Source organism: Scomber scombrus, chromosome 13 (assembly GCF_963691925.1).
Source record: "Scomber scombrus chromosome 13, fScoSco1.1, whole genome shotgun sequence".
In the NCBI taxonomy this organism is placed as follows: domain Eukaryota; kingdom Metazoa; phylum Chordata; class Actinopteri; order Scombriformes; family Scombridae; genus Scomber; species Scomber scombrus.
The window spans coordinates 20422964-20448615 of record NC_084982.1 but is presented as its reverse complement, the minus strand read 5'-3'; the positions used below and the strand labels follow the sequence as shown (position 1 = coordinate 20448615).

At 37.5% G+C, this 25652-nt stretch overlaps 1 protein-coding gene across 1 annotated transcript in view; it reads right to left on the bottom strand.

Moving 5' to 3' along the window:
• The window catches only part of thsd7ba (thrombospondin, type I, domain containing 7Ba), a 141517-nt gene that overhangs the window by 81775 nt on the left and 34090 nt on the right, over positions 1-25652 (bottom strand). The window contains exons 3-6 of the mRNA XM_062431751.1: positions 24476-24724; positions 23347-23516; positions 15999-16157; positions 571-776 (exon numbers count right to left, since the gene is read on the bottom strand). Of these exons, the coding sequence (XP_062287735.1) occupies positions 571-776; positions 15999-16157; positions 23347-23516; positions 24476-24724 (784 nt within the window). The remainder of the gene's footprint in view (positions 1-570; positions 777-15998; positions 16158-23346; positions 23517-24475; positions 24725-25652) is intronic.

Sequence of the window (25652 nt, the reverse complement as noted above, 5' to 3'; positions counted from 1 at the left end):
TGAATTCCATCATCACCCAATTTCTCTGAATAACAAATATCCCAGAATCCATTTACGCAAACCCAGGATGGAGGGAGGATTACCTCTGTCCAGTTTCATTCAGTACTACTGGGCTGTGAAAATTGATGTTTTATTTTCAGTCCCCCACTGCCTCTCATAAATCACCACTACTAGAAAGACTGCTCCACATATTATCCAGGGGTTATTCTACTGTCTCTTTCTAGACCTCCCAAATCTAAATACCAGAGTGATGCATGTCAACGTGGGTTCTTTAGCCAGCCTGATATATATATAACACCCCATTTTGGGAAATAAGCTCAAAACATGACGTGGGAAAACAACAAAGAATGGTATCAATCTCCTCATCTCATACTCAACCAGAAATAGAATAAGCATATATCCCAAAATGTTGAACTACACCTTTAAGCAGGCTTTAGTTGGAAGAAGGCTGACATTTCCCTACCTAGAAAAATTCACTGTTTAATTTGGGATTGTACAAAAGTCCAGCATGTGAGTGTGAAGCATTTCAAATTTGACTGGAACTGTCCCTTTGTGATGCAAATCAAGGACATTACCTTCAGCACGGACACAGGTCACATTCTGGACTGCACTTCCAGGACCACAGGCCTTTCTAGTAGGAATGCATCTTTCCTCTTGTTGAACCTGCCACAGGTAGCAGGTGGGGTCCTCGCAGGGAATGGACTCCACCAGATGAGGGCAGGTCTCCGGAGGACTGCTGGACTCCCACAACACCTCCCTCCTCCTCTGTCTGAAACCTGACAGAGAAAAAGGGCAGAGGAAGGTTGTCAAAGAGGCCATTGAAATTCCTGTTCCAAGCAGTGAGCATTTTGTTTCACACATTTGATACAGACTCACTCTCAGCCAGTAAGTACTATACTTCCTTGTACAGTATGTGCAGTACCCCAGCTGATACTACACCTATAGCTGCTGCAATACTGTAGATGTAAAGATCTGATAGACGTCGACTTAACTGGACATTATCTCTGTGGTCATTTATTTAGATCTCTCATTAAATATGGTCTAACAACACCTCCCGATAAAAGCTATCATGTCTCTATGATAAACATACAAATAAAAGGTGAACCATGAGAACACCCGTTTCAAAGAAGAAAAAAACAATGAACAGAAAGCAGTATTTGTTAACCTATTCTTGTTTGCCAACAAAACTGTTGTTTTAGTATAATTTAGTTTGTAATCTTGCAAATCTTATTTGGTATAATAGTGCTTTGGAGATAAAATGATGTTTATTTTTTCTTTTGTTTTGTTTGTTTGTTATGAAATCTAGTTAGGAGTGAATGAGTCATGTAATGGAGGGGCAAGAGTTACATCATTGTCAAACTTAATTTAAGCACCAGGAGCTGTTCATTAAATTATTGCTACAGATGTAAATTAACTTTCCTGGGCATTTCTGAGCGTTAATTTACATTGTTAAATCAGTTGTACAGCAGATACATGAACACAGTTCTAAAGATTTCAATATAACCAAAGGTAACATTTTGGTAAGTGGCTAGTTGCCAACCCGTACCGTTCACATCGCCTTCCCTTTTCCCCAACCAGTGTCAAGATTCAGACTAACTGCCATCAGGTGATACGTCTTTTTTTAAGCTCCTGGTTCCTGCTATATTGTTTCCAGAAAAATGTTGGCATAATCACTATCATTCTGAAAATACTACAACTTAATTTGTACACGTTAGTATTTATTCTTTAGGACTCCTAGATATGCTCTAAAAGATATTTAAAAAACGGGGAAAAAACAATCACCTGGACCCCATTTACAAAGTGGGAAGTGAGACAAGGAGTGGTGAGGGAAATAATGAGCACAATGGCACAGCCAAGGACAAGGTGTTTTAAAAATAAGGGCAGTGTGAGTTACAGTAGTTTGCAAGACCTTCACAACAGCACCTGCCCCTCCATTTACTGAGTTTTATTGTAATTTCATTCCCGCCTCTGTTACTAAATTTGGATCTACCTGCAGAGTGTACTGGCTCTACACCAACAGTTCCTGAAAACCTCTGTATGGTACACTATCAAAAACTGGTTCAACTCATAAAAATGAAGGTAGACATTTGCATGTAGCTCTTTCAGTAATTCCAATATTTGCCTTATTGAGTAAATCCCATGAGACATTTATAGTTAGCCTAATTCAATTACTTTAACACAACCAACACGATTTGTTTGACCTCTTAAGTTTCACCAACTAAATTTGGGGATTTGTAATTTTGGTGATATTAACTGGTTAAATAATTTATCAAGCTATTCTTGATTGATTATTCAGTAATATCCTTGCAAATGGTTACTTGATTTATTTTTTATTGCATATTAGGAACTTATTTCACTTCATAGCAATTCCAGTTTTATCATCATTATCTTTATTGTGAGACCAATGTCAACTAATGTACAAATGGTTTTGTAATTGTTAACATTTTTTTAATCCCAACATCTGTGTACAAAATAAACATGATAACTTTCAACCGTACAATAAATATGTCTAAATAATAAATACATTATAGTGTGTTTGGGAGCTCCACATGAACACATTCAGTCAAATATTTTCAGGCTTGAACCAAGAGGTTGCCTTTCTATAACATACAACAAAAACAAGAAATTAAAATTATAAATGTATATTTTGGAGGACAGATCCCCTAAACTGAATCCCGTTCTTCGCTCACTGTGCATGTTAAAGAATACAATAAAAATAACACTATACACTTTGTGAAAAGGAATACATAAATAAAATAATAATTTATTTTTTTTAAACACAGAATGGCTACATGTATTCTCCCCAAGGAATGTAGAAGCATGTTTCCCAAGTTATTTTGTAAATACATACATGATACATATCAATACTTCCAAAAAAGATTACAGACAACATCAGAAACAAATCTGGAACAACTGCTAGTTTACTGGGTCCACCTAGAAAAAGCAATGCCGTTTTTTTTAACAGTCTTGCAACAAATTCTACCTTTATGAGGGTTAATCATATTCAGTTTTTTGTTCAGACATCTTTACAGAAGTGTTGATTCAACTTTGACATTTTGACGCTATAAAAATTGTGCTTTGTGCTTGTTGTAAAACTGCATTGCATTATACTGACGTGCCTCTGTTAAGTCCACCCCATTTATTTAACTGAGGGAGAACTAAATATTGATAACACCTAAATACCAAGAGCACACAATAAAGTTAAGCATCAAAAGCTACAGCCTCCAAAATGGCCATAAAGTTAAACTAACATCCCTGTAACACTGTCTCAAAAACACTGACCATTGTAGAATTTATTACAGCGTTGTTATATTAAACTGCATTAGTTTTAGCCGGGTGCATAAACTGCCAACAACTGCTGCATGTTGCAAATGAAACTTTCCAACATAACAGTGTAACATTTCCTGTTGAATTTGAGGACAGCCTAATTCTTATTTATTTATATATTTATTTTTTTGGACTGGCTTTCATAACATACAGCTAAAGGATTAGCTTTTGAAATACTTCAAAAGTGTTTTTCAGTTATTTTGGACAGCTGAGGTTCAGTGTGTGTATCGGCCCCATTAGCAAGGTGCAGACTTTAAGTACATCCAGATCTTCTAGTACTTCTGTTCCCTCAATAATGATCCTTGCGCTGGCTGTATCAGACGTTATAGCACCTCTGGGTTATGTAGGTCTTCATCACTTCATTAGTAATATCCCCACAATCCTGGCATACAGTAGGTAGGTCAGAATCAATGTCAGTGTTTTAAATTGTCATATTTAAAAACAAGAGTAACACAAAGGACAGTGTGTCTGAACTTAAATGACTGATGTACCTACCCACTGCTCTTTGAAGAGATCCTCCTACCTTTCTCTGAGATACACCACTAGGCCATGGATAGCAACCTTTCTCCTTACTCTGTCAATAATAATTTTAAAAAATAGTTAAACTGCTACACCATGAGGATAAGTTTTTAAAGGTTACATCACTGTGAAAAAAAAGACTGAGGGATGAGGTTTATTATCATTTTTAACAAAGCCATTATAACTTGATTAATTAGTAAGATTTTTTTCAATTTCAGTCATGCATTATAAAATTCCAGATTAAACAAAGAAAAAGAAAAAAAAAACAGCAAAAAATCCTTACATTTGCTAATTAATAATTATTTGCTATTCAATTTCCTTGTTCTGTTAAGTTGGAGCAAATGTTGAAGGATAACCCAATGATGAAAATGTAATAGCAAATTTCATTTTAAGAAGGCTTCTAAATTTATATTTTTTATTTTAATTGCGGTATTTTTCTTAGTGACTTGGGAGCAGAGGACTAAGCTGTAAACAACATCTGACATATTATTCCCTTACAAGTGTTAGGGTGGCAAACAGTTGCCTTTAAACACACATAGGAGACAATGAGCAATGTTAATATTAATTTGTTTCTGGCCACCTGTCAAATTTCAGTCCAATATTATCTCACTGGTGACACTGGTCCAGCCCTAGCCTGAGATAATATATTAATCATGATCAACTAACCCAACATAACCTACTAGCAAAAAAGTGGATTTAAAATGAACTATGTTACATTTATTCATACCCCTAGCAGCATGTTCCTTATGCACTGATTATCTGTTTTTGCAGGTCCTGTAAGGACCTCCAGAGACATTATTTTCAGGGAGTACTTGTCCGGTTTGGCCATGAACATTGACTCTGGGTTAACAACGATGATCATTCGGAATTCTTTGTTCATCTGTATAAAAAATAAGGCACGTATTGTTAATGTAGAAAATGTACTCTAACACAGTACATACTGCAAACCATTTTATGAAAAAACTGCCTACCTGAGCTGCATCCCATAAAGCAGGCCATTGATCTTGGGGTGCTTGATTGACAACTTCCTGCCTGCAAATGGAGAATGTCTTTGCCATTTTTTCACTGATGATCTGACAGTTGTTCGTCTTCTTTACTTCATTAATGAGCTCCAGTCTTGCATGTTGCAAACTTTCTTCTGTTTCTACTTGTGGGTGAGGGGGGAAATACTTTACCTCTGCCTTTCTTGGTTTTTTGATATTCTTTGCGGGTGGTTTCTAATGGGCCCAGGACATCCAAGCTATGCACCAACCCGACATTTTCAGCCCCAATACGATACCTAGGCTTTGACTATTGGCCAATACTGAGTACCAATTCAATACCCTTGGTTAATTAATACTGTGTTAAAGAGACTGGGATTGTGTTATGTCTTAGGCTACATCAGATTTGAATTTGCTTTCCTAACATGGCTTTCCTTACTTTGTAAAACCAAATGTAACAAATAAATATGTATATTTTTGTACAATTATAATATAACCATTTATTCAAGTAATTAGTTTACAGGAAGGAAGGTATGGGGTATGTATAAAATAGTAAATATATAGCTGATTCATGTTTTTTTTTATATATATATATACTTCCTTTTTTTTTTACCAGAAGGCTTACCAGTGCTGAAGTGATGGTGACATTAATGAGACAGTAAAGTATTCTTGTAGGGGAGCATACCTAAAGTTAGCCTGAGGAGCAGAGCTAATGCTAGCTGCCAGCCATTGCTAAACACACAAACCAAAACTTCGCTTTTAATTAGTTGCTTGCTTTGACATAACCATAACCTTTGACATAACCACCATGGTTATAAAGTCGAGAGATATTAAGTTTTATGTATGCATTGTATTTAATTAGCTGAGATGTTTTCGTCAATACATTTTTGGCCACACACAACTGTTCAGATTGGTGCATTCAGTTACCGGTTCTTTAATGCTTCTGAATCAGTGCCTCAGCAACATCAGACAGCTCCATGCTTGTTTGGTAGGATACATACTGAAAGATGATGTCAGCCGGTTTCTCGAGGATGTCTGGAAAGATTGTGGTAAAGTTGAGTTGAATTCTATCCTTCTTGAAAGCTTCATTTCCTGAGGCAAGCACAAGCTCTGTGAATGACTGATATCGACTGATGTCTGTGTTCTTAATTTTTTTTGAACACTCAGTTTTTTTATGTCAGGAATATTATCCATTTTACTGACATTTTAGGTTTGTTTCCAGTGAGATACTGTTCTGTTCATATCGTCATATTGCTGTTGTAAACACTACTGTTGCTGCTCTCAAACCAATATTAAGTTATATTTGAATTAAAAATCAATTCTAATCCGGTTCTGAATCAGGATTACTCCAGTACACAGTGCTTACTTCATCAGTGAGCATGTATGTTTCACTTTTCATCTTGCTAATGTGTAAGTGTAGAGCCTACAACAGACAAATTCAGTATTGTGCATTGAATTCAAGGCACTTTGTGTTTATTGATTACAATAAGCTGTCTGTTCCACATTAACATGCACATAGCTGTTGCATATGCAATACAGCAATGCACATGGCACAATGTTTGAATCACTGAAGTAAAAACAAAGATATGTTCTGTTGTCTCTGAGTGATCTTCGACTTTATTACTAAATTATATCTAACACTGCTTGTCGATGAAGGCTCGCTTCAGCAGCCTCTGAACGCAAACGGAAAATGGAATCTGTCTTGGAATAACAGAGTGACTTTGAAAACACCAAATTACTTGCTTTAACAAATGTTGTTTGCTTATACAATGGAGAATTGTCAAATATTACTTCCATGAGGCTGTTATCAGCAGACAGATCACAGGCAATGAACTTGGAATTTCAAATTCCTCGCAGCTGTAGCAAAGTTCAAGCTGCATGGAAAGTTTATATTATGTTCATTCTAATGTTGATTGACATGTGTCCTTTTGCCTTAAGAATATTTAATACCACCTTATATTACACTAAAGTGGTTGGGTTGGGAAATTATAGGGTTATGCATATTACTCCTCCTCGTTGAAATATGACTAATGTGTCCTGACTGTAGCTGAAGTTATTCCTTAAAAACAAGTCCAGTCCCAGGTAATTTTCTTGAAAAATACGAATCCCTCACCCCCCGACTGTGTCGAGACATTTATTACAATGACACTTATGTGCACCTCCAGAGCCCTTCTATTGTCAAACGCTCCTGTAAATTATCACACCCATGACTCTGTGGATATGGAGAAACCTAGTTGGAACAATTTTAAAGTATAGTTTTAAGTTATTCCACTGTCAATGTGTGAAAATACAGATTATGTTGTTGTGGGCTCTGCACGCACACAACTTACTTGACACACTGGATGGTGTGTTACAGAGAACTTGTTAACTTGTGATTCTGCAAATCCAGCTTCCTCCCAAGGTAAGTGCACAACAGCACCACTGCTGAAAACAATCCTGGAGGAAACACTGAATCCAGAAGAGCAACTGCTATGAGAAGGAGGGATGGAGGTCACCAAAGTATGGATCGAGGTTGCTGAGCTATGGATGGAGTTTTCTGACGCACATTCCATATCAGTAAAGGTCAGAGTAAGTGTGGGAGATTCGACAATGGGAACCACCTTAATTGTGTCCTGGTCCCTGGTGTCACTTGTAAGAAAAATATATTCTTCTCCAAAATCAGCATCCTTATAATACAAATAAAGCGCAGTCACAGTGATTCCATGAGGTACTGTAGGTCCAGTTTGCAAACCTCATGGTCCTGAAGAATGATCCAATGTTTGGCTTGATGAGATACTGGACCATCTGTAAGTGAAACCACTTCAGTTTCAGTTGTAAAATACATCAGGTCACAACCCCAAAACAGTCAGTATGAGAGGAGAATATTAACACTAATAATTACAGAGATATAAGCTTTGGACTTAGACCTTTCATCAACTTTGCAATTTTCATTAGCATGAAGAAAGGTACTATGTTGCTGATACGTTAGCTGAAATTAGCTTTCACATTACGTAATCAACAAACTACACACTAAGTTTTGAGCTTTTTGTCCAAAAGTAACAGTAAACTTCTCCAGATCCCACTGCAAAATAAAAGAGCCCATTTTTAGATCTGCTTATATTTTTACAAAATGTATAATAGCCTTTTTTTTTTAGTTCCTTTATGTTTTCCACTGAAGCATATTGAAATAAAAGTAAAGTAAATTCCTGGGTCATCCAGAGCCTGTCTGGATTTAAAACGCAGGAGGAATCGTGCATTGAAGTGAATTTCTCACTGTTAGAACAGGCCTTCCAATGAAAATGATTATTTGTGCTCAAGTGTAGTTCAAGTATGTTAATGTAAGAAGCCTTTTAATTTTCTTCATGATATCATAATCTAGTGTATGGAGAGGATGATGACATTTCTGATTATGCATTTTATGAATTCTTGTGGGTAACATTAAACAAATCACACAGTGTAATGACCACTTTGCCATCTATGGTACATAAATGAGGCACTTCTGGGTCGCCATATGCTTCCCTGGAATAGTGTATGCTGCCATTGGGAAGATGTCAGACAACTTACTTTGCTCGATCACTTAAACACTTCTTGTGTTTTCAAGCTCATAGCTTCTAAGATGCATTTAAACATTTCACAAAGAAGCCAACCTTTCCATTTACAACAACTATCTGAATCATCTCTGAAAATAAAATCTGGCAGACCACCTGTTGAACCATGTGCCAAGATCATTCAAGTGGAAGAACTGGTGCCACTGTAACACACTGTGTTTGCCATCTGGACAAATGACTCAACAGGGAATGTTGTTTCCAGTGCTCTCTTAATATCTTCTCCCAGCACAGTCAAATCCACCATTGACAGTTTTGTTACCTGTAAAGATGGTTGAACAGGTTTACTGCCATGTAGATGGTATGCAACCATAACTGATAATGAAGTTGAAACTTTGCAGATAACAAACGGGTTAAGTAATTACATCGGTGAGAGCAAAGCAAAGATATCTTGATGGCCTATAAACAGTCATTAAAAATATATATAGTGAAGAGAGACAGGAGGGATGATATAGAGAAAGACAATGACACGCAGCAGGATCTGGGCTGGGATCATACCTGGACCACTACGGCAAGGATCTAGCCTAACATTACGTGGCACACACACTAACTGGTAAACCACCAGGGCTATTTGACAACTTAGATGGAGCTCTGTCAAACTTTATTTAGGTTAGATAATTAACTCATTTGTCATCTTCAGGGTTTTTGCTCACTGCACCCTCCGTATCCTCCTCAACAACACAATGGTTCCCTACATTTAAAGGATTAACATACCTTTGCCAATTTCAGGCTTGAAGCCATCCAGTAAGTGAGAGGTATGTTTCCAGGAAATGTTCCATGAAGTTTTGAAAGAGTCATTTTCAATACTGTTTAAAAAGCAACATGGACATTAAAAAGACAGGACTGGTGTGTGTGACTATCTCATGGGTGGAATGGCTTTTTTAACAGATGGGTTTACAGGCTGCCCCATGTTTTATATGAGCAATAACACTCCCAGTAAAGATAAGGGAGAAAGTCCACTATGGCCATGTCTAAGTCTGTAATGCTTTAAGAGATCAGTCTTTCTTGGTGTATTTTCAATTTAGAGATCCAATTAATTAAAAAAGCTAAGCAAAGTTCTGTTTGAAACTTCAAACCTTTTTAATTAAATACACTTATTATTTTACCTTTGCAGTTACGACTAACTCTACAGAAGTTCAGTGCCAATAAACAGAATTTGGCTGCCACTGTAACTGTTAAACGGAACATTAAAAAAGACTACATTGAAGACACTAGCTAGCTTTAACGTCTACTAACTTTACCACCAAATAATCTCAGGACAAGCTATAATTTCAATTTTAGTCTTGTGTAAAAATGATTTCTTGCACTGCATGCTGATACACATATGAATTAAACAAAGCAAAAACACTTACTCACCAAATAACTTTAACCGTAAATGATATTCCATGCGAAAACCTGGTTTCTCCCAGTCCTTTCTCTTGTGACAGGTGCAGTCTTCGCAGCAAAACAAGTCCAGGCAAATTCATTCTTGTTCTCGGCTTTTAAAGGATGCTTGCCAGATATGCAAGTTGCGCCAATTTAATTGCCACGGCAAAAAGGTTTATTCAAAATCAATATAGGTAAAACATGCTAAACATACGCAAGACATTTTTTATACTGAACAAGTTCTTTATTTTAAGAGAGTTACTCACTAACCCCCATGAATCATTTCTTAAAGTGTTTAAATGAAATGTCCATCATAACGATATATTTATTCAGTTCACTGCGAGATGCCACTAAATCTTACAATTCCACTGGTCCTTCTCTGATTAAAGGACCAGTGGAAATTGATAGTCTCTAGATAAAGCCCAGCATTTAGTTGTTTTAAGGTGTTAAACCATAATACTGTATTCTTACATTCTTTCCACAAAAAAAAAAAAAAAAGCTGAAATCATTAAGAAAATGTTTTACCACAGTAATCCCTCCTTTTGCTTGATACTTGACACAATGCTTTCATGTTACGCTGTTTATGGCAGTTGTCAAGTTCCATTGTTTTGCTCTGGTTTCATTATTGATTGTTGTTTGTTATTATCACTAAAAAAAAAAATCCCCATAGCAACATTTTGTTTAGACCTTAGGTTAGAAAAGGCATTGTACAATATGGCATTTGTACATCTCATGGCATTTGTTCACTGCAATATACAGTATAATTGAAATACATATAGAGAACATTGGTTGGTAAGAATTAAACATATACATCCAAATTCTTTAGATACAATATGACTAAAATTGAGCACTAGGGCTAATTGCATCTGAGGGTCGAAAATAACAACGTTTTGCCTGCATGTTCAATAGCAAAAGTTATGATTGTTCAGGAGTTTGCTATTTTTGCTCAAAAAAGAAAAGCAGTGATTGCAAAGATTAGAGCCAGGGGAATAATCAGAAAAGATTTGAAGTTTGAAATAATAGTGGAAGTCTCCCATGTGTCGTCATACAGTAGTATACCTGCATGGCCTCCTCATATCCAAACTGGGAACACTGTGGATGCATTGTACCAATAGTAAATTATCATCAGGGGCACGAAACTTTATATTGCTACCAGTTTTTTTCCCAATTTATAAAGATAATGAGCTTAGCTGCAATTTACCTGAGTGTCTAACGTAGGTTTAATTTAGAAAATGTGATGCTGTGCTGTTTTTGTGCATGCCTGGAAGGCAACAGAGTGCATGAAAATGGTCTCTGCTGCTGAACTTAAAATATAGGTTGAGGAGAAGATGCTTGTATAAGTGCAATTATGTTTTTTTCTAAATATGTGTGAGGAAGTATTATTTGAAAACAGCTCTGTTATCAGTCCAACAAAAACATCAGCTATTGAATTAACATGGCCTCATGGAGCTATGAAAGATCAATGTGGGAGATTTTTAGTTCTTTGAATAAATTATTGCTGTAAACAGATAAAAACAGGGCCTCTTAATAAGCATTTAAATGGATAATTCCATTATATCAGACTACTGGAGATATCACTAGACAGACTGCTGTGAGCCATTAAAAGTAAGAAAAAAATCCATATTCAAACAGTAGGCCAGGAAATGCAGTAGGAGAACAAGTGTGAGAAAGGCCAAGCTGTTGCTTTGCAGGAGTTTTGTCTTGTGTTGTTGTCATGCTGAACAGAGCTCCTATAAAGTGCATCATATAATTTGCTACAATATTATTCACTGCTGTCACTAAAGCATTTCATTTGTCTGAATTATTGCTATGAAGAGCCAAAATTCACTCACTCGTTTGGACCTTGCTAGCATCTCTCTGCCTCTGTGTGTGTCCAATAAAACTGTGCCACAGATTTTACGCATGCTGACATTAGATTTTGCATATAATTCCCAGACAGTTGGCAATAAATAAGGTGTAGCAGCTTTTTATATACATTTTCATTCCTTCCTCCCATATTTTGCACCTAAAATACTTCTTCCAATTTACTTGCACAGTGAAGTGGTATCTTAGACCACTGAATTACTACATCACCCTAAATTGCCAGCTTTTGACAATGTACTTTCCGCTTGGTTTCCCTTAATACATGGTTTCCCTTAAGTGTTACTGATGCTGTTATATTTGATCCACAAACACATTGTCGGATTACACTTTCTATATTTAATGGTAAGGAAAAATCTAAAAGGAGACGTAACATGAACAGTAAATGGCCCTGAATTTGGTTCAAAACTGCAATTAGCAAACTGTCCAATAACATGATCAACATTTTGACATAATCATTATCATTAAGGCAATTATACAATATTACTCAAACATAGACATGTACATTGATTTTTTTAATAATGTATTTCCTCATAAAAACGTTTTCAACTAAGCTCATCATCTAATTTAAAGTCTCTATTGACTACTGAGTTCTTCAAATTTCCAGATGACAAAGAAAAATGTGTTTGTAGATTGAAAAGTATGGTAAGATTAAAAAAACAGTATTTCTCTGCAGTATATTTCCTTGATACTTGAGCAGCAGCAGTTTTTTTTTCTCATTTTACCACAGCTCTGACACTCGGCAGAAAGGTTCCAAACTCTCTCCCTCCACAGGTGGAACTGTGTAACCCCAGGACTCTACAAATTACATCCACCAACCATCTGTTGGTGTGAGGCACTAGTTCAGGAGTCTGATCTGAGCGGTCCAACCCAATCGTGCTCTTGAAGAGCAAAAAGACTGTGGATCGATTACTGCATTGCACAGAGCACTTGCTTCAGCTCACATCCAACCCACAAAAAACAATTTGACGTGGGCATGCCCCCATGGATATTAATAATTGAAAGGTTTCTTGGTCATATCAGGTTCATTTCAGGGAAACAAAGGCCATCCAGCGATTTTCAGCTCACTGTTGTTCAGAAATACCCCTCTCTCCAGTTCTGTGAATTGAAGTAGAGGCATCACTAAAATTCTATCCAGTAACCATCCGTGTTCAATTCATTTTCCCACATGGCTGCAAAATGTGATAAGCCGAGATAACATAAAAAACGTGAAAAGCACACACTGAGAGGCAATTTAAATTTGTAATTTTCCGGAGAGCAAAGCTGGTCCAGCATAAGCATCTTGGGTAGCTGGCTCCTCTACCTGAACGGTGGGATCCCGCGGGCCTTTCGGTTAGAGACGGATCACAGTTTATTCTGTTGTGAAACATAAAGGCTAAGTGCACATTCAATGGGAGCAAGAACCACAGGCAAACCACTTGGATCATATGCCTTACTCCTCAATAAGTGTTCATTGCTTCACAGGCAACAGATCTCACTGCTAGGGATATTCTATTGGTTTCATTCTCTGTTTGCTATGAGCTCTGAGTCTTCATGAATGCCATCAAAAGACAGTATGCCACAAGAGAACTATGTGCAAAACAGCAGATGCTGTGTTTTCTATGCCTGGAAATATATTAATGACACTGCCTGTGAGAGAAGCTGGCTCATCCCATAGAGATCCAGTACTGGAGAGTGTGGGCACTGACCCGAACAATCCACACTTCAGTCGCTCCCTGGGGGGCTTTCATGCACATTTACTCACGGCAGGGACGAGGTCATGCTGCCTTTTTAGCACAGCACTTGCACACTAACAGCTTTAGCACACTGACAGAAACACACACACTACACTCCAAACACATTGTGTAGCTTCTCTAAAGCAGTGAGACATGACTTACATTCACCTGTGCAAAAAGACAAGCACATTCAGACGGGACGAGCGTGCTGTATACTTGAGTACAAAAACAAACTCCACTGCCAGCAGAACAGGGGGCACAACAAGATTTTTTGTTCCCCCTACCTTCTGGTGTTACTGTAATAAAGTGGTAACATCTAAACCAGGTATTACAGTCATAGCGATAATGTCTAAGCCTTCTCTAAGATGTTGGATCTTTAAATCATAATGAGGACCATGGGTAGTCTATAATGGCTGCCAATTCAGGCTAGTTTAAATAATTTTACTGCCAACTACAACATTACGTCATTGCATTATCATATTTTTCATGATAACGCAATGACCAGTGCAAGCAGCACGCAGACAGTTTGGTTATTTCTTGACCTTAAAATTTGCTTTGCTCATCTGTGGTATTATCATGCCAGCACTGCATGGTGCATGGTGCATGGTGAACTGCTGGGAAGAGACACGGAAATAGGCAACGCAAAGGGAGATGTTGGTGTTTTTGTAGAAAATGGGTTTTAGACATCTTTCTCTAGCTGCCACAGCTCCCTCCGCTCTAGCTCCCTCCACTGCCACTTGGAGATTTTACCAAAAAAAGAGCAAACTAAATACTGCAAATGTGCTACAATAATGGACTAATTCTTGAAGTTATTTCAATTCAACACTCTCCAACCAAATCAGCACAGAAAATAACATTTAAGGTGGATAAAGTATCAGAATTGATTTGTGAATGAATGTGGGTGATTCTTACAATGTCTGCTGACCGTGGCTATTTATACTGTATGAAAAGATTCTACTTTAGTTCATTAAATCCCTGCAGCGTCTGAGGCCAGAGGACTGACATGTTGATAAACCAGCAGCGTCTGAGAAGTGCCACACCAGATCACAGTGCCATTATGTACAGCTGTTCAATGTGTTTACCTTCATTAAATCACCTGAAAATGACACCAGGCTTCTGCAGACCTCTAACACACATCTAACTCATCAGTTATAACTTAATATTCTTCCTTTTCATGAATGACATATCCGTTTAGCAGGGCTCATTTTAGCCTCTTTTCCAAACTTTCTTTTCAGCAAAAGTAGCGTCTCATATCTTATTCTCACAACACATTTTAGTAAAATGCTGTTGTTTAACATTATTAAACTATGTGACCATTTACAAGGTGAGATAGGTAACATTAGAGTTATAGCTGAAACATCTGTGAAATCAGGATTATTATGTCATCCAAAGGTGGATGTCCTCCCACTTCAAAACTCATTCTGGCACCACACACACACACACTCTCCCCACATAAGCATACAAACACAGAGATAGGAAGCATCTTATCTGCGGATACTCTTTTCACCCTTCTGGAGACTGAGAGCTTAACAACAAGTGTGCTCTCTTTCTGACTTTAGTCAGCTGTGGTTTATACATATATTGCCTTTTTTCAGAACACACTTCCTCTCAGCCAGCCACTTATCAACAAACGATTTATGATTCAAACATATGCTGCCTCTCTCTCCTGCTCTGACAACATCGCTCTCTTTCGCTGTCATTTTATGTGTTCGCCTCTGACAGCCACAATACCGCTCTCTCTCTTTCAGTCTTTCAATGTTGCCACAGCACTAGACAATGTATTGTTTAAGCATTCAAAACATGGTCCAATGCTAAATTGAAAACATGTACATACGTAATCGCTTTCAGGTTATTGTCAAACCCTTTGTTGATCAATTAGCTATTGTTTCAATTGCTGGAACAGTTGCTGTGAACAGCTGATTGTCAATGTATAAAATGGCTATCTGCATTGGAATTCAACCGTGGACTTTTTTTTGACTGAGTATTAATGATATCACCACTGGCCCATCTGTCTAATTTTCAATTTTAAGTCACATCAGCTTGTTAGCTACAGTAGCTATCTTGTAGTATCTTTTTGGATAGTCTGTGTCCATCCTTATTTCCATCCATCTGTCATCTTGGAACAATTTTTCTGGCATTTCTGAGAAGACTCAAATCTACTTTTTATAAGGTCGTTATTGCAGCTATCATTTTCTTATTTAATTTGCACACTAGCTTGCTGGTGACTTTTTTTTCCGTTTTTAGTGCTTGGAACATGTATTTTTACCCCTTCAGGCTGCTAATTTCACATTGTTACTGTAGTTATATATATATATATATATATATATATATATTTACATTACATATGCGTCTTGTACTTGGAAAAAAAATTAAATGACCAAAGCAATCATCATCACTATTTTTTTTTCTTCTCTTGCATAGTTATTGTTAACAGGTCAGTCATTTTTCAAGTTTGACTTCATGATTGTGATAGAAATTGTAACTGAGAGGTGACCCACGAGGATCTTTCTTTACGACAGTTTTCTAGAACAAATATTGTTTGGATTTTAAACCACTCTCACCAATAACAAACAACTGTTGACTCTTATTCCAAATCTTTCAAAAGCCAAAAGCATATTTACACTCATATTCAATTTACTCCATCATACCTTTCTTTCCCTGTGGTTCTTTGCAGTTGTCAGGCAGGCAGGCACCCCAGTTTGACCACTGAGAGAGCAGGCAGCGGTGCTGGCAGGGGATGGAGCAGTGCTGAACGGCCAAGGGGGGCTCTTCAACAGCACACAACCTGGCATTCACAGGCCTGGACACTGAACAAACAAAGGGACACAGGCAGGGATAAATCAGGTTTAAGTCAAGCTTGGTCACACACAGGCAGCAGTGGGGTGTGTGGGTGATTGCATATGTCAAGTATTAGTATCAAGAGCATCAGTGTCATCAGATTGAAGTATGGATGTAGTTTAGTTATGACTGGGAAGGCAGTAGTGTGTTCATTGGTGTAGGTTACAGCTTCAAGTTGTGTACAATGCGTGTGAGAAGCAGATAGATTTAGCAAAGCTTACTGTGGATTTTACAAAAAGGAGGGAATAGAAAGAACAGAGGGAAAATTGTTCTTCTCATCTCATGTCTGGCTCACGAGAATATTAAATGAAGGGCAGCAGCCAGCTAAGGGAGTAAACAGGAACTGAACAGTGAGATATCAAGGCAAGACACGGTATAACCAATTCACTGCTAAGCATGGCTGGCATCATTTGTAGATCACAGAAAGCTCAGCCACCTGTAACAGACCCTGACGTTAGTCCCTCAGACAGAAAGAGAGGGTATTTTGGCCTGTCCACAATAAAGGGATTTTTATTCAATCTAATAATTCATTTTGATACACCTCCACATATCATTGAGCGTCAAATATCCATTTAAACAAGGGCCCAAAGAGAAATCCACTACATGTCCCTCCTGCATTTTGTGTTCTTGCTAAATGTAATTTACATGGTGTTTGAAGTACTTTATAAAAAATGAGATGCTTGCTTTAACACATTGGTAAAGTGCGTGACACACACATTTTTGCTTTGTTCCCTAAATTGTTATTTCCTGTGTTTGACAATTGTGTTACTGCAGTAGACATCCCAACAGGAGCACAATGTTTTTCACATTACCAGAGCAAGAGAAGTCCATATAGAAGATACACAGCCACACCCGTTTACATTAGCTGAAGCTGTGCAGGTCATGTCAAGGTAAACATTGCAGTTGATGTATTGATCTTCGTCCTACGCGTCCATTGGTTCAAAGAGCTGCCTTCATTGATATTCTATACTCTAAAATATTCACTGTCCAAATACACCTCTGATCTGTTAGCATTTCTCTGTACACATCTGGTGAGTTAAAGTGCCACTGCCTCAGCTCTGACATGAAGCCACAAAGGATTCATCATACACACTATGAAAAAAGATAGAGGCAGAATTAATATGTTATAATTTGTGGTGATATTTATTAGACGGGAAAGGGTGGGATTTGCAGAGGCAAAATCATAGTTTAAAGCCATTACTGTTAAAACGACCCACTGTGCTTAATTAAATAGATAAATTAAGTACATGCTATGCATGTTCCCATAGTTTTTTGATTAATTTCACAATTGTAAAGCTTTTGTTTTGTTTAATTGACATTTTACAAAATTGTTTTTTTGTTTGTTTTTTTTAATCACAGCCATCTGGTGTTCATGAACACACAGAAACATTGGTTGCCTCTGTGATGGTGACGTTCCTGACACCAAATTTTGAATGATGGTTATGACTGATTTTTCCCTCCCATCTCTCTCTCAGATTCATGTTTTTACCAAAAGTAATTCACTTTATTAATTTACTTTTGCTTATCATTAGAAAAAATCTGAGTACATGTGTTGATTCTGCTTTGTTAACACAAGTGATGATGGAAAAGTCTATGACATTTTGAAGAGTTATACCATACCATTGTGATTCATCCTAGAGCAACCTCATGAACGTTTTTAGGTGTTTATTGTAAACTTCTAATATATGTTCTTTCCATGGAAAAAAATCCACTACAAAACAAGTGATTGGTGTTATTTTCTAGCTGCAGAAACAGCATTTTGTTTGGAATAATAATAAGAAAGACTGAGTAGCATGAGGGCAAAGCCACCACTTCTGAACAAAGGAGTGTGAGAGTGAGTTTAAATTTTTTTTTTTCCATTTCCAACCACTGTGAGTCAGGAAACAAAACAAAAAAAAAACACAACTACAGCTGTCTCCTAACCTTAACCCTGTGCTTATTATTGTAGCCATGACAACGGAGGACGCCTAACTAAAAGGAAACCTTAAGGAAATAGTCAATTTAACCACCAGCACAAGATCCAGGCTCAATTCATGGCTGAGAGATATATAAAACACAAAGACTTACTGTTCTCTAATAACTCAGAGATCACTGCCAGCTAAGCGGATTTAGTGCAGGGGAGGTCCCCGAGAACATTACAACAAATACATAATATCAAATAATCTCATCCCACAAACTCAACATGATTATTTTGCATTTAAAGAGAGATCATATCGTGTATGAATCCTACATTTTGACATGCAGAGTTAACACATACACACACACACACACACACACACACACACACACACACACACACACACACACACACACACACACACACACACACTCACACTCGCAATGAAATCTATGTATAAATCTTACATTTCTGCTATTGGCACCACATCTTGTGTCATGAACAATTTAGCGATATGTTTTCATCCATGTTATTATGGATTTATACTGATCAGCCAAAACATTAAAACCACTGACAGGCTAAGTGAATAACAATGATTATCTCCTTAAAATGGCACCTGTCAAGCGGTGGGATATATTAGACAGCATTAAACAGTCAGTTCTTGAAGTTGATGTGTTGGAAGCAGGAAAAATGGGCAAGTATAAGAATCTGAGTGACTTTGAAAAAAGTTACAAATTGTGATGGCTAGATGATTGGTTCAGAGCATTCAAAAGTGGTTTAAGGAATGACAACCAATGAACCTTCAACAGGGTCATGGGCATCCAAGGCTCATTGATGCACATGGGCAGTGAAGGCTAGACCATCTGATCCGATACCTCAGAAGTGCTTCTGTTGCACAAATTGCTGAAAAAGTTAATGCTGGCTATAAAAGACAGGTGTCAAAACAAACAGTGCACTGCAGCTTGCTGTGTATGGGGCTGGTAATCGGAGACTGGTCAGAGTAACCATGCTGACATCTGTCCACAGCCGAAAGCAACTACATTGGGTATGTGAGCATCAGAACTGAACCAATGAAAGAGGGTGGCCTAGTCTGATGAATCATGTTTTCTTTAACATCGTGTGGATGGTCAGGTGCATATGTGCATTGTTTACCTGGGGAGAAGATTGCACCAGGATGAACAATGGGAAAAATGAAAGCCAGCAGAGGCAGTGTAATGCCGTGAGCAATGTTCTGCCGGGAAACCTTGGGTCTTACTTTGAAAACTAACAAACAAACAATGCTGCTGACCAAGTACCCTCCTTCATGGCAACGGTATTCCCTGTTGAAGGTGTTTCCTTAGCCTTTAAGTTCCCCAGATCTCAATCTGACTGAACTGCGGAAAATAAGTTTTGATACATGGAGACCCCACTTCACAATCTGCAGGATTTAAAGGATCTGCTGCCAGCGTCTTGGTGCCAGATAACAAAGGAAACCCCTCAGATGTCCTTTTGAGTCCATGAATTGACAGGTCAGAGCTGTTTTTGTGGCACAAATACACATAATATTACGCAGGCGGTTTCAATGTTATGGCTGAACTATGTAATTACAAAGCCGGAAGGAGACATTTTTTTTAATACATTCATACTTTACAAAACCACATATGTTTTGTATAAATGGCTGTATAATTTATTTATATACAGTATTAAATAGGGCTGAGAATCATTTGTCTGGATACCAGTGCCAAAAGCAGTTTTGGTACTGATTTGAAACAATGTTTGATAATTCATTTTGGGGGTCGAGAAACATGATTCTTTTTCTACAAAACCTTTTTTTTTTGTCAACAAAAGAAGCCAAAGTTCTGTATTATCTAAACACAAGCAGCTGGAGAATAACATGTTTAATACTGGACAAACCAAATATTCAATACTGTAGCTTTTGTTACATCAATTTTCAATATTCAAGGCAACAAACAATTTTCTCTCTTTATCAAAACAATTGTTCTGACAGTCAATTGCAATTATGATGTAGATTAAGACAGACTTCAGGTGCGATCAATTACTATCCTCTGAGTTTTCCCTACTCTGAGATAGCTTAATTTTTTCTACCTTGAAGTCCACCTTACCTGTGTAATGCGAGGACGGTACGAGGGATTAAAAAAATTAGAAAGCAGCAGTCTGAATGCATCATTACCATCTCCACACCAAGCTTATAGTCTACTGGATATCAGCAACGTCTCTCCGTCACAAAACACAACATTAGATGTTCCCTCTCGTTCTTACTTCCTTTATTCCTTTCTAACTTCTATTCTCTACATTGATTAAATGTATTACAATATGCTATCTGTTTACATTTTGTTGCAGTGTGCTTAACCTGCATGGTAACGCATAATAAAATGAGTACAACTCATAGGGGAGGAATGATGAGGTTTCACTGAATGTTTAAAGTATGGTCACCTTTTTCATACTATGTCTGATACAGCATATTTGATTCAGTGCAAAAGCACATTGCCCTGCAAGTCTGCTTGAGATATTTGACTTCATAAAACTATAACTATAAATGCCCATTCTTTCCTTTATTGCATTATAGTGGTAAAGTTTACAAAATATGAGCTACTGTATCTTGTAGAGTTTTCAGTGACATTTCCACTAGTGTCTTAGGAATCATGTGAAATATTGTGCCAAGATCGTGTGATGACCAATATCAACCAGTCATATTTCATTTCTCAGTTAGTTTTCCTTTCTCCTAAAATTCAGAAACAAGCATATGTGCTGATGTTTTAGTCTGAACTCCAAACACATATACAGTGCGGGGGTGAGAAGTGGACAATAATAAGGGCTTTGCCTGGAATTAGTGTTGTCCCTAGCCAGTGATTTCAAATATATATTTAAGATTTCTTCAGTGCACTCCAAGATGAGCACTTTCACAAAGATGCTCAGAAGAGATTTTTCTGTTACCCAAAAATGAAATTAAAGTTCTGATAAAACAAAATTGCTGTTATTTTATTAAAGGTCAGATGTTATTTCCCTCCCCCCATAACAACAAGTATTGATGTATTATATTATATTCTATAAGTCCCTTCTTAAAACTCTTATCTCTTATCTTTATTGGAGGGCCTTTCCTGATATTATTTGATTTCAATTGAGTTTTAATTTTCCTTGAATTTAATTTCCTTTACATATGGGTTGTCTGTTCTTTTTTCCTCTACATTGAAATGATTTGTGTTAATTGTTCTCTTTTATAATGCAATTATTGTATGATTTGTGTATTTTGCTGCCTTGTGAAGCATTTTATAACTTTGTAACTTTGTAACTACAGTTTATTACTATTATTATATTATTATTATTTGTATTTCAGCTGCCATTAATAGAGATGATGATGATAATAGAGATGATATAAGGAATCTAATTTGTGTCTGTGACGGATTTTCTGTAAAAGACAGTTGCTTTGGTTTTGGATAAACTGCAATATTTCTTATCAACATTATGTATGCAGTGTATGCAGCACTGTCTTCTGCATAGTGAGCTGCTGCTGCCTAACAGATCAGGTGAGTCATAATAATGGCTTTGCCTGGAAGTACTGATGGCTCTAGCTGTTATTTTTCCCAATATCTTTTAAGATTTCTTCAGTGCACTCCAAGTGCACTTTCACAAAGATGCTCAGTTTCCTGTTATCAAAAACCAAATTAGAGTTCTGATGAAACAGAATTGCTGTTATTATATTAGAAGTCTGAAGTTATTACCCTCCCAGGGCAGCTGTGGCTCAGGAGGGAGAGCTGTCATCCACTAATCGGAAGATCGGCGGTTTGATTCCCAGCTCCTCCAGTCCACATGTCGAAGTGTTCTTGGGCAAGACACTGAACTCCAAATTGCTCCTAAATGATGTGTGTAAATGTGTGTGTGTGTGTGTGTGTGTGTGTGTGTGTGTGTGTGTGTGTGTGTGTGTGTGTGTGTGTGTGTGTGTGTGTGTGTGTGTGTGTGTGTGTGTGTGTGTGTGTGTGTGTGTGTGTGAATGATAAGATCCTCCCAATGAGCTGGATGGCACCTTGCATGGCAATCTCTGCCATCAGTGTATGAATGTGTGTGTGAATGTTCACATGTAGTGTAAAAGCGCTTTGAGTGGTCGGAAGACTAGAAAAGTGTTATATAAATACAGTCCATAATTTACCCGTAACAACAAGCGATATTTTTGTTTTATTCTGTAGTTCAGCTGCCAATAATTGAGATGATGATGATAATGATAATAGAGATGATTCATGGACATTTATTTTGAGGAAGAATTTTTAAATTTGTGTCTGTGAAGGATCTTCTGTAGAAGACAGTTGCGTTGTTTTTGGATAAACTGCAATATTTCTAATCAACATTATATATGCAGTGTGTTTTTTTTTCTCTTCTGCATAGTGGGCTGCTGCCTAACAGATTAAGTGAGTCAACCGATCAGGTTTTTCCTTTCTGTTTTTTTCAGGCGGTGTTTTAGAAATAGTGTTAGTAAATTGCAAATCAAATTTGTACTTTCTAGTTAATGTCCCTTTTAGTTCATGAATTGATGCTTAAAACATAAACCCACTGAAATTTGCTGTGAATATTCATGGCACAAAGAAATCACAGCGACAGAAACAACTGATCCTGTTTTTTGAAAAACAACATTTCAAACGCAAATGTCCCAACAGGGTTATTTACAGTCCAGTGATAAAGCCCTCTCAGTAATTATGACAAGAGCAATGGATGAAATGAGATGATGTTACCATAAAGCGACAGAGTCAGCACAGGGAGGGGGTCAGGGTGGATGGCTGATGTGGATGGATTCGACAGCTGACATTCAAACTAAAAAAATCTAACTCAAAACATCTTTATTAATCCCAATAGGGGCAATTAGTTATGAGAGGCTCATTGTACACAGAAAAATACACTAACATACAACAATATTAAACAAAAAATATACAAAGGAGCTAAAAATAATATGAATAAGGCTGTTGTCTATCTATTGTCATAGTAAGAGGTGCGCTTTTTTATGTGGCACTTTACAATGCCTCTCATTCACTCATTCAGACTTGGAGCAGCCTTGCTCGTCGGGAGTAATTTGGGGTTCAATGTCAAGCTCAATTATTTTTTGGTGTGAGTATTACTGCCTCATGGGGCCCCTAGCATAGCTATAGATTTTTTGTCTTGTTCATTTTCACAGCACACAACTCTGAAGACACACTAATGTGCTCCATGAATCTCTTGACTAACCATGTGCTTCGAGCATGCCCTGGGTCTACTGTGATGAAGCTGGCTTTTCTTACCCTCCTTCCTGTGATGTGGTGCTGAGTCATCAGGGACTTGAACACAGTAGATCTTCCTGGTCTGGATCCCCCCTCCGCACAGAGTACTGATGTTAGCCAGCCGCTGGTGCTGCTTGCTCAGTAAGGGAGCAATGCGACATTCACCCCAATCAGTGGTTCTCCACACATACCTGACAGAGCACACACACACACAGTTACACAAATACATAAATAATGTTAACAAGCACAAAGTTAAATTGAGTCAATGTTGAAGTGGCTGTTTAATATGTCTTAGGAAGTATACTCCTGTCACATTTGTCTATTTTCAGGACGAAAACTTCAGATCATCCAAAACAAATGGTTAAATTACTGTACTTGAACAGGATATCAGTATCAAATATCAGTATACACACAGCAACCACACAATGCGAAAGACAAATTAGCGAGAGCAGTCTCTGGCAAGATCCTCTCTCAAAATATGTCAGGGGAGGCGATGCATGATTATTTTGATTTCAAAACTTCTGAACAAATGTTTGGTTTCAACTATGAAAAATGCAGTGGTGCAGAAAGCAACAATATTCGAGGAGTTTACCAAAACAACAGCCTGTAGTAATCTATCAAATGCTTAATTTCCGTAATGAGTTTTCCCTAATCATGTAAATCCTCTGCTCTGAGGCACTCCATGTAGATTTAGCAAATAAAACAAAATCTACCAGCAGGGGAAATAATTCTCTATTGACTGCTTTGTTTACTGCATGTAATATTAGCCAAAGCCTATCTTAACTCATACATCCCTGAAACAATGAGGTTCTGTCAAACAATGGTTGCCTTGCATGTCATGTCCATTGAGTCCGGAACCCCTAATGCTTCATGAGGTTATTTTGAGTGTCAGAAGATAATTGAGGTAATGACAAAACAAACAAACAAAAAATGTGCAAATAATTTATTAGTGAAATCATTCCTATTTGAAGCCTCTAGGCTTTCTCTCATAATCGTTCAGGTGAAAACACCCAGAGAAGCTAAATTAAAAATCACCAATTGACATTTTATTCATAAACATCTGCATCGGGAAATTACACATGAACAGAACTTCTGTGTCTGAGGACTGTGATCCCAAAATGAGATGACAATCATCACTATTAAGGATTACCTGGGGCAGTTTGGAAGTAAATCTCCAATGATGTTGCAAGCTTCTTTTTCCTCAAGGGCAGGACAACGTTTACCCCCGCCGACTGAGATCTGCGTCATGATCCGTGACCGGAGGCGGTAACCAGGAGACAGGTCGGTGGACCGGCAGGTCTTAGAGCAGGTACTCCAAGATGACCAATCAGATGTCTGGCACTCTTTTGGCATCACACATGCCTGGAAGGTCAGGGGGGAACTGTCCTTGGTACAGAGACTGCAGATTGAGAAGACAGAGAAATTACAGTGACGGTGGGAAAAAAAAGAGAATACAGCAAACACGAAAATTATACATTAATGACGCATCAAGTAAACTGTCATAATATACCTTTAGAGAATAAGGTTACAGAGAGTGGGAGTGAGTGGAGCACAAGTATGACAGATGAGATGTGTGGTTTGGATTTAAATAGATGAGCGGACAGCTTTTTTTAAGAAAGGTAGACACCATTGTGAAAAATACCATCTACTTAGAAAACCTACATGTGGATATCTTGATTGACTGTTAAAAAGATGACCTTTGCAGCTGCCACTCCTTCAGTACATGATGGCATGTACAAGAGCTATTATACATCATAATGACACAGGTCTAAGACATTAAGTAAGCCTTTTACAGAAATGTTACAAAGAGCTGATATGCTCACTTAAAAATATAAAACAAGTGGATTAGTCATGCAATTATAGTTTCCATTGTTTAATTTGGACAATTTAATTAGTTAGGTTATTAAGATGTGAGTACAATGCTCATTTTAGAATTTTACTTTGTAATTAGGGTGTAATTAGAAAAATAGAATGAAGCAGAACTCAGGTGGGAAATCTATATTCAAGAGCTCCAATCCCAGTTCTGAGTAAATACCATGCTAATCAGTCACCGTACAGTAAATGGTCCCTCCACAGTCAAGCCATAAAGCCACTGAACCTGCATTGCCGGGACTAATAATATGCAAACCCAGAACAAGACACCTAATTTTAAGCCCCTGCAGTCAAATGGCACAGGACAAACAAAACTGGCATGATACTTAGCAATATCAAAAAATTAAAGAGGATGCTATTGGGTTTTGGTTTTTGATACAATGGTTTCTATAAATGGCAGTCACTGATTGATCTAAAGAGTCAGCTAATGGTGTCACTTTACGTCAGGTAGACGG